Source organism: Squalius cephalus (assembly GCF_949319135.1).
Source record: "Squalius cephalus genome assembly, chromosome: 7".
Taxonomy (NCBI): Eukaryota; Metazoa; Chordata; class Actinopteri; order Cypriniformes; family Leuciscidae; genus Squalius; species Squalius cephalus.
The window spans coordinates 39,310,537-39,326,054 of NC_137128.1; the positions used below are offsets into that span (position 1 = coordinate 39,310,537).

At 37.6% G+C, this 15,518-nt stretch overlaps 2 protein-coding genes across 7 annotated transcripts in view; one reads left to right on the forward strand and one right to left on the reverse strand.

Annotated features, from left to right (window-relative positions):
- Positions 1–949: 949 nt before the first annotated feature.
- eeig2a (EEIG family member 2a) lies at positions 950–10,838 on the reverse strand. Of its 2 annotated transcripts, XM_079876179.1 has the most exons (9): positions 10,538–10,838; positions 9,437–9,557; positions 9,295–9,324; positions 9,099–9,215; positions 7,697–7,743; positions 4,283–4,386; positions 2,324–2,431; positions 1,269–1,452; positions 950–1,175 (listed from the first exon to the last, which is right to left on the reverse strand). In XM_079876179.1, the coding sequence occupies exons 1-9, from the start codon at positions 10,681–10,683 to the stop codon at positions 1,004–1,006; spliced, it is 1,029 nt and encodes a 342-aa protein (XP_079732305.1). In that variant the 5' UTR covers positions 10,684–10,838; the 3' UTR covers positions 950–1,003. The 2 variants fall into 2 exon arrangements, with proteins under 2 accessions (XP_079732305.1, XP_079732306.1); XM_079876180.1 differs by lacking the exon at positions 2,324–2,431 and having other exon boundaries at positions 10,538–10,813.
- Positions 10,839–12,159: 1,321 nt separating this feature from the next.
- gpc5c (glypican 5c) overlaps positions 12,160–15,518 on the forward strand; it is a 123,833-nt gene continuing 120,474 nt past the window's right edge. For 3 of the 5 annotated variants that reach the window (XM_079875462.1, XM_079875463.1, XM_079875466.1), the window contains exon 1: positions 12,236–12,585. In XM_079875462.1, coding sequence (XP_079731588.1) covers positions 12,429–12,585 — 157 coding nt within the window. In that variant the 5' untranslated portion in view covers positions 12,236–12,428. Of the gene's footprint in view, positions 12,586–15,518 lie in introns of all 5 variants that reach the window. The other 2 variants (XM_079875465.1, XM_079875464.1) reach the window with 2 other exon arrangements.

Consider the following 15,518-nt stretch of genomic DNA (forward strand, 5'->3'; position numbering starts at 1 on the left):
TGGTGGTTTCAGGGAAAAGTTGTTGTGGCAGCTGCAGGTTTAATGTTGCTGTCTCTGAGGTCTATCCGTGAGTCAGAGAGAGAAGAAGGGAAATTCAATCATCTGTTTGTTTGAGACTGCAGTTAACCATAGTAAACATTCATTTGACAAAACCACTATGTGGTGCATATTAGTGCAACTGTGCATCTGCGGTAAAACACAACTCAGAATTTCCTTATGCTGAGTTTGTGTCTACTGAATGCAGTTTGCACCTACTATGGGACAGTGGACCACTCGGTGGTGTAGTGTAAAGCTCTGCACGAGCTGGTCATACACAACATGTTTTCGTGTGTGTGTTCATCATTGGTTGTTTCCCACAACCTGCTGTTATGGAGAAGGGAATGATGTTCAAATGTAAACAATTTTTTTCAAGGCCATTAAAAATATATTTATAGAAGTAGGCCAATTTCTGTCTTTATATGTGCATGTGTATGTGCACCCTCCCTGCCAAAACATAATGTAACCCCGGTACCTTAAAACTCCACTTAATACTGTTCATTTTTATTTGTGTTTATAATGTTACATTTTTTATTTTTTTACATAAATGCTTTTTTTTTTTTTACTTTCTATTCATCAAAGAATCCTAGAAATGTATATCACTTTCCACAAACAACTAAGAAGCAACTGTTAATCAACACTGATAATAAGAAATGTTGCTTGAGCACCAAATCTGCATATTAGAATGATTTCTGAAGGATCATGTGACACTGAGTAATTCAGCTTTGCCATCACAGGAATACATGACATTTTAAAATATATTAAAATAGAAAACAGTTGTCTTAAATTGTAATAATATTTCACAAAAACACTGTATTTTTATCAAAGAAATGCAGCCTTGGTGAACTTGGTGAGACTTTCAAAAACATAACAAAAAAACCTGAGCTAGTAAAATCCTTTTTTACATTAATATGGCCTCTTTAAGATCTGGACTATAAATATTATGCATCAAGGTGCTTTGTGTATTTCAGGAAAGGTTGATCAAAGTTGTTCTAATAGTACCTTCATTACTAGAATCCAGTATGCTGTGGCTGAAGTCCTGACCCTGTAGGATCGTCTCAATGATATCATCAGCATCCACTCTGGTAGCGTCCATTCGTTTTAGCTGAGACTCAACCGAGTCCTGCTTTACAGGGTGCCTGAAATAAAAACATACATACTTTATTAATGGCTTCATTTAAATATTACTCTGAAAAACATTTTTCCGGTAGAGCTAAAGCACACATGTTTACCTGTTGGCTGTGATCCCACTGTGTGACGGTGTGGCTAGGCCCTGGGGCAAAGGTGTGCGGGACTCTCTGTCCTCACTGGGCTCTGGTAGGCTGCCAATCCCAGTGGAGGCACTTCCCGCAGACAAGTTCCTCCTATGCGAGAGCTCTGTCAGGCTGGAGGAGCTCGAGTGACCTGTGCTGTAGCCTACAAGGATGTCCAGACTGATCAATATTATGATATAATATTATGCAAAAAGCCAAAGTATAATAGAATACAGTGGCGTAACTTTGTTTTAAAAAGTGGGTGGGACAGGTGGGGTGGGGGTTGCTAATAAAATGCTAAATCAGATATATGTACAATAACATTACGACGTCCAGCAATCGATTTAAATAGTAGGCTACATGGGGTTTAATTTGTCGTTTAATGAGATGAAGTATAATGTATATAGTATAATGATGTTGTCAGTGCCAAGAATTCTCTTTGAACAACGTGTACCTTAATGATCCAGTGGTAGAACTTTCGCCTTCCGTGTCAGAGGTTCATAGGTTCTAATCCGCACTCGAATATATTTTTTTTTGTCGTATAGTTTTTTTTTTTCCTCATCAAAACCGATTATGTTCATCAGTGGTTGTATATCAAGCAGGGACACGATTGTGTGCATTATGTTTTGTGATTTCACCAGAACGAATAGAGAGTACCCGCAACGGATTGAAGCGCGCGTCCGAGTGAAGACAGTGTGGCGCGTGCGCGAGCCACAAGAGAAAACACTGTATCCACGCCTCTGATCGCAGCGGCAACGAGCACTTTGATCACTTGATTTAAAAAAAAACACATTTCAGCGCTAGATCGTCTCTTATTTAACAAACGAACAAAATGAATGCTCTGCCAGTTAACTGGAGATGTTTTATTTATTTGTAGAATTGGTACATTCGTGCCGCGATATGTTTTAAAAAGTGGTGGGGACAATATCGACCCTGGCAAAAAGTGGTGGGGACATGTCCCACCCGTCCCACCCGCAAATTACGGCTATGATAGAATAACAGAAAAGCAATACATTTGGTGTGAATGAACAGACCAGATAACTTGGACTGCTGGCTGGCGTAACTTGCGTTTCGTGAGTGTCCACACTTTCCAACTTCATCTGGAACAGAACCATGACTTAAGCCACTTTTTCCTGGGTTTTCTAGAAGATAAAATCCAGTGGATTGTTAGCATCATTGTGAATTTTGGGATGGTTGAAATGCATCTTGGTCTTCTTTACTCAAGAGTTGGGATGTGCCCTGGTGATGGAAAAAATATGAGATGGGAGTAGAAATTATATTTCAATGCTTTTGCATACTCTTGCAAAAGTTGTGTTCTCTCGCTGTAAGACTGGGAAAACTGGAAGAACTAGAAGAGAGGGCTACTCCCTGAGAAAACAAAGGAAATTAACATTTTAACTCTCTCTTGAGAAACTAGCATCCCCATCCAAGACGCAATCACACTGAGTCAATCACCTCAGTATTGTATTAATTTACATTCCTTTCCCTTCACTCCTTTTCCACCATCTCTTCTCTCTCTCATGCTGAGATTACCGGAAATTCACCCAAAACTCTATATGGTTTTCTTGTCACAAAAAGAATGTGGAACACGTATGTTGGTTATATAATTTTAAATATTTTTTGAAGATTATTTAAGTTTACTTTACACACTTTTTAAGCATTATCGTATCGCATATCGAATATGATACGCATTATTTGATGAGTTATCGCATGTCGCATTTTTCTTCAATATCGTGCAGCCCTACATACTACACAAGTTTGGTATCATTTGAAATGTCTCAGTGCGACTGGTACAAAGGTCTCATCCCCAAAGAAGTAAAACAAAAGGTAAAGTTTTTAAGAGTTTAGAGATATCTTGCTTACAGAGGAGGGTAGATCTTTCATGCAAATGGAATCCTGTCCTCATAAGGTGTAAACTGCGATTAATGCAAATTCTCATTGTTAGCACATGTTTAGGTTTCTGTCTTGGTCTGAGAATATAAAGAAATGTCTCAGCGTGATTTTGCAGCCAGATCAGCCCGTAATGCTGAATGTCCTCGGCCGCTCAGCCTTACTGTATGTATTTTTTCTAATGTCAGGTATGCATCTTTTACTCTTCATCTCTGAGCATTTGATGTTTTGTATTGATTATCTTTGAATTGATTATGTAATTAGCATGATACATTTACCTGACACAATAAATTGTTACATTTGATTTAATTCTGACTTACTCTGAAATTATTTTCCCAAGTAGATTAAGCGAATGCGTATGTTACTGCAAATCTGCGTCAGGTAGTAACGGATTGGAGTCCAGTTTTGAGTGGAGCCTAGGGCACACCAACTGCGATTTTAGAGTTCCGGCTAATATTTGCCACTAATTCAAGTGTACTTGAACTGCAAAAGCTAAAGAATTTCCGTTCAGAACAGCGGAATCATTTGTGTACACACACTGCCAACACACATTTATGTTCAAACAACATGTAAAAGTGAAGTTTGCATAATAGGTGCCCTTTAATACATTTTAAATTGTAATTTATTCCTGTGATGCAAAGCTGAATTTTTTTTTTCAGACATTACTCCAGTCTTCAGTCATACGATCCTTCAGAAATCATTCTAACATGTTGATTTGCTGCTCAAGAAACATTTCTTATTATTATCAATGTTGAACAGTTATGCTGCTTCATATTTTAGTGGAAACGGATTATTTGATGAGAACAAAGTTCAAATGAACAGCATTTATTTGAAGTAAAAATCTTTATATTATTCATAAATGTCTTTACAGTCACTTTTGATCAATTTAACGTGCCTTTGCTGAATAAAATATTATTTTTTATTTATTTAAATCTTACTTAACCTTTGAATGGCAGTTTGCCACAGTTTCCACAAAAATTTAAAGCAGCAAAAACTGTTTTTAAAATTAATAATAATAATAATAATAATAATAATAATAAATGTAATGTAAAAATATATGGTAGTATATATAGGTGGTAGAGGTGTGTGGATTGTAAAGGTACCTGTACAGATAAGAGTTGCTTTCTGTGTCTCTCCTCTTCTGTCCTCATGTAGACATGTCTCTGTGTCTCCTGGAAAACCAATGGTCATTGATGTGGATGGAGGCCTGGAAGAATAAAGAAAATGTCACCATTAAAAACATGTAAACATAACAAAACATAAAAAATAATAATAATAATAAAAAAAAAGACGTTGTTGCATATACAAAAATCACATAATATAATATACAAAATAATATTCTTAACTTAAACGTATTATTTTTACAAAACATTATGAGAGCAAAATCCCATAAAAGACCCAATGGGAGTGGAAAGTTCTGCGTGTGATCCACTGACGACACAAATTAATGAACACAGACGGAGCGGGATCCATATTTCCATAATGACCAACGCAATCTACCAATTAGCATCCGGTTTAAGAATTGCTTTTTTGGACGATAAATAAAGGCACAAACACCAGTAAATTGACTAGCGTAAACCTTAGTAAATCTCATTGCATGATTCATTTAAATACTCTCCTCCCATAAATTTTTCATCTGAAAGGGAAACTCCTAAGTAAATCATGACAGTAGTTTTTTAACGCCAAAAGAGGGTTTGCGTTGATGCAAGCTGTTAGTAAATCTGGCCCTTAGACTCCTACATCCCGGCTCCCGATTGTTTACACACGAGCCTCAATATAGAGATATGGCGTGTTAATTTTGCTATTACATTGCTAGGGTGCTCTAAATGGTTGCTATGGAGTGGCTAGATAGTTACCAGGCTGATAGTAATAGACCGGACGGATGCCTTCCCGAATCAAAAGAACCAACCCCTTTGTCTCTATAATGTTTTGATAATGAGATACAGCTTATTCATGCTGTCATACAGTTGATAGGGTGTTGTAAATTGTTGCTAGGGCGTGGCCAGACAGTTTTCAGTGAGATATTTAAAGACCACCTGTCAGTCTGAATCAAAAGAGCCCATCCCTGAGTCTCTATGTTGTTCTGATGCAGAGACACAGACAATTCATTTTATTCTCTGGTTGCTAGGGTGCTCTAAATGGTTGCTAGGATAGACAGTTGCCAGGGTGATATTTAAAGACTACTTGCCAGTCTGAGTCAAAAGAGACCACCCACTTGTCTGTACAATGTTCTGATCCAAAGATCTCACATCTTTTTTCAATATAAAATCTATAACTGGTTGCTAGTATAACTGGCTACAAAGTTTAAATGTAACTATATATTGGCTGCTTGCTAAGCCGAGTCAAATGAGCCCACCACAAAATTGGCATTCTGATGCGGAGATACAATCTCACAGATTTATGGCCAATGTATACCTATGGGATTTTATTTCGCCCACTATTTTTGCCCGCCGGACGAACATCGTACGTCCAATTAACTCATAGCACACCTCTCCTCAATAAGCCACATGATTTGACACCTCATACATGGGTCTACAATAAACGGTGCGGGACGAGTTTTGTCCAGAATAATAATAATAAGTAAGAGGAATAACAATAGTGATGCAAGCGCCACTAGTAAGTTTTTCAAAAAAGAGGTTATTCGCATTGATTAAAGGGGTGTAAAGAAAAGTCTGATGTTTCAAGACAATGAATAAAACAAACAACTTTTGATACTTTAAGATATTTTTTGCATCTTCTGAAGCTCAAAATCTCCAATTCGTTTAACTGAACAGCATGTAACTGCATTTAAAAGTATGGAAATATTCAAATTTCTCCAGTGTTAAGTATAGGGAACAAATAATCTATAAACCACTGATTTTAGAAGGATATTAATCTATTAAGTACTAATCTGGAATGTCAATGGTTTTAGTGCCTCTAAAACTGACAGTGACATAAAACTATGACGTACCAGCCAGAGCTAAAAGCACTTCAGGCGCAGTATGAGCACTCCCACACACACACACGATCACACCTCTGATGCCTCTCATAAACACATGCTCACAGGGAAACACCACCAAACACTTTGATTTATGAGTGCGTATGACTATTTTTGACAACCAACTATCCACAGTGAAGGAATGATACAACTCTCACTGAAGCACATTTCAAGTGGGTAAATATATTTTATATCAGGTTAATGACATTTTCTATGGCCTAACCCAACCCTTACCCCTAAACCTACCCATCACAGAAACATGTTTGGCCCAATTTCTTTTAAACTAGTAGGACCAGTAAAATGTCACACACACACACACGTTTATTTGACTGTGTGCCAGCTCGCTTGCATAACAGGAAGCACATCTTTCAATGTGTCTGGGCGCTGTGTGAGGTGAGGTGATACATTTATCTCCCACTAAATGTCAGCATAAATGTCAACTATTTCAACATACACGCAAACGCATTCCGCACAATTACACCGATCTGAAACCATACCAAATGTAGTGCTTCAAGTCTATTTAAGCAGAATCAGATAAGCATTAAGAGATAAAGCATTGAAATAAAGAAAACTTCAAAACAAAAAAGTTAATTATTGACATTACAAATAATAAATGTAATTTTATATTACAAACAACCTTGCCATTACCAGTGCTGATTAACATTTACTAACAATAACATTTAACACAAAAAAACATTTCTTATTGTTATCAATGTTAAAAACAGTTGTGCTGCTTAATTTTTGTGGAAACCGTGATACTTCTTTCAGAATTCTTTCATGAATAAGAAGTTAAAAAGAACAGCATTTACTGTTACTTTTGATCAATTTAATAATAAAAGTTAATATTATTTTAATATTATAATTAATATCTTAAAGTTGAACGGTACAGTAAACCTGCCACCTTAACTAATTTTCCGAGGTTTTAGGCTGCAGATGCTGAAAAAAACCACCTGTGTGTTTGGCTAAAAGCTACCGGAAGTGTGGTTGAATCAGACTTCCCGTGTTCATGCGGTCCCAGACACTGGTGTCAGACAAAACAGTTTTCACTGCGGAACAACACTGGCACAAACTCACATTCTGCACACGACAGCATCAAAGCATCACGACAGCTGTGCCTGAATTGTCACATCAACAAGGTCATTCTAAGCCGCTGGGTTCCTCAATGTAATATCAGTAATATCTTATTGAAAAGACCAGTTTAGACCAGTATGAATTTCATGCTGGTTTGACACTGATCTAACTGGGTTAACAGCAAATCTCCACCAGGTATGCGTTTCCCATTGCCAACTATGGTCGCAAGTTCCATCGTTACCAACAGAGTTCAATGGAACCTGTGACCATAGTAGGCTAACAATGATTTTGGGAAACACACCCCAGCATGGTCTTTTTGTCTCATTCATTACGCCTCGTTAAACCAGGTGGTCCGAAGCTGAGGAAAAGCATCCAAAACATATGCTGGTCTTTTCAAAAGGATGAAGACAGATTCTGATTTGAATATGAAATTCCACATTTTCAAATTTAAATGAAAGGGACAACTTACGTTTTGAAGCAGGGATCACCCGACATTAGCTGCATATTGATTATCACCTAGAAAAAGAGAGAGGTGGTGAGTAGTTATACACATAATAGATTTAGCAGATTGAATATTTCATTAATACCCATTACCCACTGAAAACATCAAATACTGCAGTATTGTGTGATAAATTGTGTTTTCATGAAGGATATAGTCATGGCTCTAATATCTGATTGGATGAGCCATGTTTGAAGCTACTGTAAAATAGCAAAGATATACATATACATTCATACATTAATGAATGAACATAAATATAATTGTACAAACTAAAGTTGACACTGTTTTCTAAAAGCAATAAACACAGAGCTTAGTCTAGGGGGTTTAAGATTCTATGTTTTGCATAATTCCTATGCAATAGAGGTATTATTTTTTCACGACTGATACAGATTGCTATTATGTTGAAAGTGCACAACGTGGGAGTAGATAAACAAAACAGTCTTTATTAATATCCACCAACTAAAATTTAGAAGATAACAGAAACACAGCCACTTAACATCGACGATAACGGACAAATTAAATAGGGAAACCCAGGGCTTAAATACAAGGAACAAACAAAGGGAACTAGAATAATAGTGATTAACCATAGCAACAAACTAGAGCATGAATGAGTAACCTAATTTTGGGAACAGAGCAAAGAGAGAGAACTAAAACTAAAACAGAACATTCATGTACCAAACATGTGAACCACTGTTGGGTGGTAATTAATTTTTAAGGGCCCAACAAATGGTACCATTTACCAGCAAACCCCATACGAAAAAAGAAAAAGAAAAAAGTAGAAAATTTCAACAAGGGACTTCCTGCATACATGGTAAAATAAGTGTAATGCTCTGTGTCACATGAGTTTTTCTATAATAAACTTGGCTTCTATAATAATTATGGTAGCATGTATGTTTCCAACTGTTGGACTGCAGTGATGCAAGTTCAAAGGTGTGCATGGATCCCTACAGATATAAAAGTGAAGGCCTGTGGAATTTAGTTTGCTCTCCGAACAGCTTCAGGCGGAGGTGGAAGGATACAGGGCTGTGGAATTCTGGGGGCGCTGTGAACAGCTCTAGGCATAGGTGGGGGTTGTGGATTGGAAAACACAGCTCAACACAGGCCGGAGCATGCCAGACATAACCCACATGAAACGGAACATAAAGTAACACAACACCACACACAGATCTGAGAGGACCCGCCCCCTAGCAACTGCATATTTATGATATAAATAAACGAAAGGATACAATATAGAGAGCATGTGATCTCAAGACCAAGAGGGCAACTGTCTCAAAATCTCTGTGTGTGTGCATCTTCATTATAAAGTTGTCCTAATATATATATATATAAAGTATATCTGTATGTGTGTGTGTGTGTGTGTGTGTCTTTATACCTTCAGTATAGAGTTGTCCTGACGTGTGTTTTTGGTGTTGTATCCCTCCAATAGACAGCGCCGTGTGGTGCTTCCTGAACCGGCAAACTCAGCCAAGTTCAAATCAGCAAAACCAAGCTGTGTGACACACACATCGTATCAGTGCCAGTGATCTGACAGAAAACGTTGCCATAATCCACGGATAAACAGAGCTTACCTTTGCAAATGTCTTCCCACCTTTCAGCTCCTTCATAAAAGAACACACCAAAAATTATCCAATCCAACAGAAACACAGAAACGAACGAAAGTGTTTAGTCTTAGAGCCCAATTTAAGATTCAGAACAATCGTTAAATCGTACCTTTCTTACAGATATCCGAAAAACACAAGGTTCCAGCACCCCTGTCCCAGCATTAGCACACAACTTGCATAAGAAGGAGAATCTTTTCTTCCATTTAACGCAGTTCACCAGAACTGGCTCTCTGCAGAAGAAACCACAAGAAAAATAGTGAGACATATAATACGATAAAACAATAGAACTACAGATAAATAGAAGGATAGATAGGTGGATGCATGGATGGATAGACAAACAGGCAGATGGATAGATAGATAGACAAGCAAAAGGATAGATAGATAGATCTACACAAGAAAATCTCTATATGCCACATCATTACCGCTGTGTTATTAGGGAAAGTGATTTAGAAAAAGTATTTTATAATAAAGTCTTCAAGCAGGGGAAGGATTAGCTTGTTACAGTGTATGTTAAGTCATATTTGTTCTGGTTGTGAAAGACTGTACATTGTGTAATGAATATTTCGGAATAATGCTTCCTGCAGCAGTTTTTCTCACTGACTTTGTACCGTTCTGGCAATTTCCCGGCAATTTGCCGGGATCATCCCGCTGTGTGAAAGGGGCTTATGAGTCAGTGTTGTACTGTACTCATTCAAAAGGCTCTTCCCTTGTTTGTCCTGAAAACACAGTAACACTAATGCCAAGGCAATGAAGTAAACCTTCATCTGCAGTGTTCAAAAGGAGGAACGTCTGGCATTCCGACAGATATGGAATGTTACCATTCTGTAAAATGCACACTGTTGCTATAGCAAGTCCAGCCTTGACGGTTAGAGGAAGGAAAGGAATTGCTAATCAGACACTGCCCACTTTTGTCGACCTGTTGAGTTCCATGTGTAGAACATGTAGAACTCTTATACCCCCGGCCACATGTTTCTCTATTCAAAATGATCTATTCTACATTGCTTTTTTAATATCTCGAAATTAATCATGCAAGCTAATAAAAAGATTAATTTTAATATTAAAAGCAACACTCTTCTTAATCACTCATAACACACAATATATTATACAGACTCATAACCAAATGTATTATTTTATTTTATAGATAAATAACAGTTGTCACTTAAAATAATAAAATATAATAAAAATCCATCATGTCTTGCGATTGTCTCACCTCGAAGACTCCTCTGAAAAGCCACCGTCCGTCAGTCGAACCTTGCAGAACAGAACTCCATTCACAAACGGGACAGATGACAGCTCCTCCAGCTCCACGTCCACTTTAAACTTAAACCTTTTCTTTTTCATCATGATGAACGCCATTAATCAAATATGCGAAGGACGACAGCTTTTCTGCTACACTCCTGGAAAAGGTTTTTAAAGAGAGGAACACAAACTCTTTGTGTTCTTTGGGCGCGTTGAATGCATGAGTCAGTGTGCGTGCGAGACGATAGTTTTTTAAATGACGCTGTGTGAACTGCGTCGAAATGACAACTGACGACACTTTAAAATAAAAGTCCTTCCAAAAGGTTTCATAGACAGAATAAATAACACAATTTATTTGTAATATTTGGATTATTTATATGTAAAATAATGTTTGAGCAATTACATGCAACTTATTTTTCAAGTTAAGTTACGTGTGCCAATGCACAATGCATGAAGTATATGGGGAAAAGAGACTGCTGGAGTTAATAATATATAATAAATGAATATATAATGGAGTTTGCACAAACCATATTTCATTGTTAACAAATAATCAAACAAACAAACACATGAATGTTGTATTATACAGGTTGCATTATTGTGCATTTGATGCATAACATACAACTGTATTGATTGCGAAAGAGTAGATCAAGAGTAGAAGTGAGTAAACTGGTTGCCCGCCAGAGGGAGACAACTCATCACGAAAGCATAGACTTCTAGGTAACCTGTAAGAGGGTTCTAACCTGTGAACATTCAAATTACACCGTCGTAATCAGACACACACAACCCCCTTTTTAATATATTAGAAATAATAATGTTTAAGCGGGTGATTTTATTTTTAAATAAAGGATGGGTTTGACACAACTAGGATTATGCAGTGTTGTTGAGGACATGAACAACATTAAAACACTGAATAACATTAGCAGGTAAAAACGAAAATGACTTCGTTCAAGCCGCTTTTAAAAACTTCCATGACCAATCACAGTCGACGCCAACAAATAATTAGAAACGATTATCAGCCAATCAGAAGCGTTGTAACTAGCGCTTACTTCCTCTCTGTATCAGCCTCGTTGGCGCAGTAGGCAGCGCGTCAGTCTCATAATCTGAAGGTCGTGAGTTCGAGCCTCACACGGGGCAGGTAGTGTTTTGTCATGATTTTGGAATAACCGGGTTGAAATAAGATTGTAAATATTGCACTGATTATATATGGCCATTTCAATAATTAGAGTAGCCTAGAATAGATCATGTAAGGAAGCTTTGGCAATATTATACAATTTAAAATAAAAGTAGCCAATTTTGAGACTGGAAAAAAAAATTGAAGGCGAAAGGGAGACGACTTTTTATTATTATTTTATAAGTAAAATGTATATGTATATATATATATATATATATATATATATATTGCCTTATCTCTTACACACACCGGTTTATGTTTTTTCCCCAGTGTTTTAAGTACTTTAGATGCTTTTCAAATATTGTAAATTCTGACAGTCATGCAGTAGACTAAATTTTTGTTGACTCTGAGAGAGAGAGAGAGAGAGAGAGAGAGAGAGAGAGAGAGAGAGAGAGAGAGAGAGAGAGAGAGAGAGAGAGAGAGAGAGAGAGAGAGAGAGAGAGAGAGAGAGAGAGAGATTTCTGAATGATTCCACATGCTGAATGAATTCAGTGACACTTTCAGTGAACGGGACGCAGGGGCGCTTGTTTTCCCGTCTCGGTCTGGGAAGGAAGGACTCATCCTGCCGGTGCAGCATGTGAAAGTCCAACACGGGCGAATTTCTCCTCTTTTCTTTTTACACATTTTGCAGCCAGTTTCTGATCAGAGATAAGCAATTCCACCGCACTGATTTCTCCACTGAAATGCCGTCATGTCACGCGTGAATGTCAGCTGGATTATTGCGGTGCTCGCGGTGGAGCTCGCGACACTGTCCGCCGCGCGCGCTCACAGCTGTCACGAGGTGAAAACGGCGTTTCAGGTGCGTCAGATCGGCCAGCTGAAATGGGTGCCGGAAACACCTGCTACAGGTGAGTGTGAACGCAATGACTGTGACGAAACTGTCTCTATGTTTTATGGATGTTCCTGCTTTGAATTTTACATGGTAAAGAGTTGCCGCTGAAAATATCAGTTAGTCTTCTTCATCTGCTTGTCTTGTAAAATCATAGGTAGCCTCTAACCGACATGACTTTCTTTGAATCTTTATCATTGTGTTCATTTATTTAGCCTACTTGCTTTGACCAGTGTTTTTGAAGCAACAATATCTGTGATTAATTAGGTATTTTGGCAGAAATAGATTACTGTATGGGTAGGCTAATTACTATGGTAAATATTTGTATTGTGGTGAGCAACCAGGTGCTGTGGTTGCTATTTTGATTCTTTGAATTCCCATAGTGTGCTCTATTGATGAAGGGCATTCTTTAGGTATCCTTTGACCCTGACAACCACACATTATTTGTGCATGGGGAATTCTTAAACAAGTGCAATTTGCACAAGGAACTTTAAAGGTAGTGCCTAAAGGTTGTGTCTCAAACTGCATTTGTTGCACTACTAGTCCGTTTCTAGTGCTGTCAAATCGGTTCCTGAGTTACTGAAATATGTCCATGCTAAAAATTCCCACAGTGCCCTGTTAAAAACCATCAGCTGCTCACTGTATTTACTTACTAGAAATGTTATCATGTCTCTGCATGTTTCATGGTGTCTCTGAACTTTTAACAGCTCACATGAAGTTGCATGATAGAAAAACCCACTTAATGCAGAGTAGGCTATTAGAATGCATGGCATGATTAGATGTGATTTCTGAAAAAAATATTCATGTAGAGTCAAGTTTTTCAAATATATTATAATCAATATATTCATCAGCCTTATTACTGGAATTCAAGTGGAATGTTTTCTTCATTTTGTTGCTCCTGACAGGAAAATGTAATTTCCATTTAATAGGTTTTACAAGTTTATTGACTGATTTTCCCACTCACAAAGTCAATGTTAATGCCCAAGTGTGCTGTAAGGCTCTCGACTCTGCACTGCAAATAGTATGCCTTGGTAAACTTCAGACAAGGATCGTGTCAGGTTAAGGGAATCAGTGTTGACAGATGCGTTCAGCCAGCTGCTTTGACACATGACTCAGCGGACAGGAGTGAGGTTTGGTGGAATGACATCGGTCCAGTTCACCGGTTACAAATACTCAGGGCCAAAGTTCTCACGGTGCACGAACTCACAGCCAAGTCCGGTTCTCCAATGACAGGGATGCCCATCCTGCTCCTAGAGATCAACCTACCTGCATAGTTTAGTAATCAAATACTAATCATACACACTTGAACCAGGTGATCGAGGTCTTAAGGTGGCTGCTGAAATAGAAGCCAACTGCCTTGATAGCTTGTCAGTAATTTGCTTGACAGTAGGTGTATGTCAGTCATTCTGTCTATCGTTTTTCCATCCATCCGTCCATCCATCCATCATTGTTACTTTATCTGTTGATCTGTCTGTTGTTCACTCTCAGAAAAAAAGGTACAAAAGCTGTCACTGTGGCGGTACCTTTCAAAAGGTACACCTTTGTACCTAAAGAGTGCATTTAAGTCCCTCAAAGGTACATATTGATACCAAACATGTACATATTGTTACCAAATGTGTACATATTAGTACCTAAATGGTACATATTAGTACCCTTTTGAAGGGTACTGTCCCAGTGACAGCTTTTGTACCTTTTTTTCTGAGTGTATTCGTCTATCCATATATCTGTCTCTGTTCATTCTGTCTATCGTTTTATCATCCATCCATCCATGTCTCTTTATCTGTTTGTCCATCCATCCATCCATCCATCCATCCATCCATCCATCCATCCATCCATCCATCCATCCATCCATCCATCCATCCATCCATCCATCCATCCATCCATCCATCCATCCATCCATCCATCCATCCATCCATCCATCCATCCATCCATCATCATAGACTCAGGGTTTAATTTTTAAAACACACCCAACATATAACAAACAACAATAAAAAATCAATAAAAAAAAATGTTTCCACAATTTAGACTGACATTGTGTAGTGCTAAACCTTGTATTTGATAGACCCATGATAATCAATTTTTTAGAAGCATTAAGTCAGTAAATACATTTAGATTCCATAACACATGCTTTGTGTTAACGCCCACACTTACAAACATCTCACTTGCACTATGCCATCTAGGTCTCCTTAATAAAATTCTCATTGCATCATTGTATGCTACTTGAAGCCTCCGTAAGCTAGATGTTCTATAATTTGTCCACAAATGGGCAGTATAAAGTGGTGTACAATATGCTTTAAATAGTGATATCTTCACATTTATCAATCCGTCCGTCTATTGTTGTAATTTTATAATTCTGTTGATCTATCGCTCTGTCTTTTATCGCTTTGTCTGTGTCTTTTTAAACTTTTTTTCCTTCAACTTTCGAATAACGTTTAAGATTTTTCATGAAAAACGTATCTTTTCCTTTAGATTTCTTCATTTCAGTCAATTTGAATTCAGCCAATGTGTTGGAGCACCTACTGTACTGGCAAAGTGAGTTGTGAAACTATAACACCTTTCAGTCAAGGTGTGTGTAACACCTATTCTTTGACTGAGACAGAGATATATTTCAAGAAGTCCTGAAGAGCAACAGATGGCAAGTTTTCCAAGATGGTGTTGATTAGGGTTAGCTAAAAGTTGAATGCCAAGATTCCAAAAATTAAGCAATTAATTAGATTACATTACATTTTAAAACACTTGCAATCAGACTACAGTTACTTTTTTATTTAGTACATGTTGTTCTCACAATGGCATGTAAATTATTTATAAATATACATTTATCTTTAAAATTTTCCTTTATAAAAAGCCTACTGCTTATACATTCAGAAGGTCTTCCAGGTTTGTTGAACTGCACACGCAGACCATACACTAGTCATGAGCATTTGATCACTGGATTTACAGAAGTCATTTAAC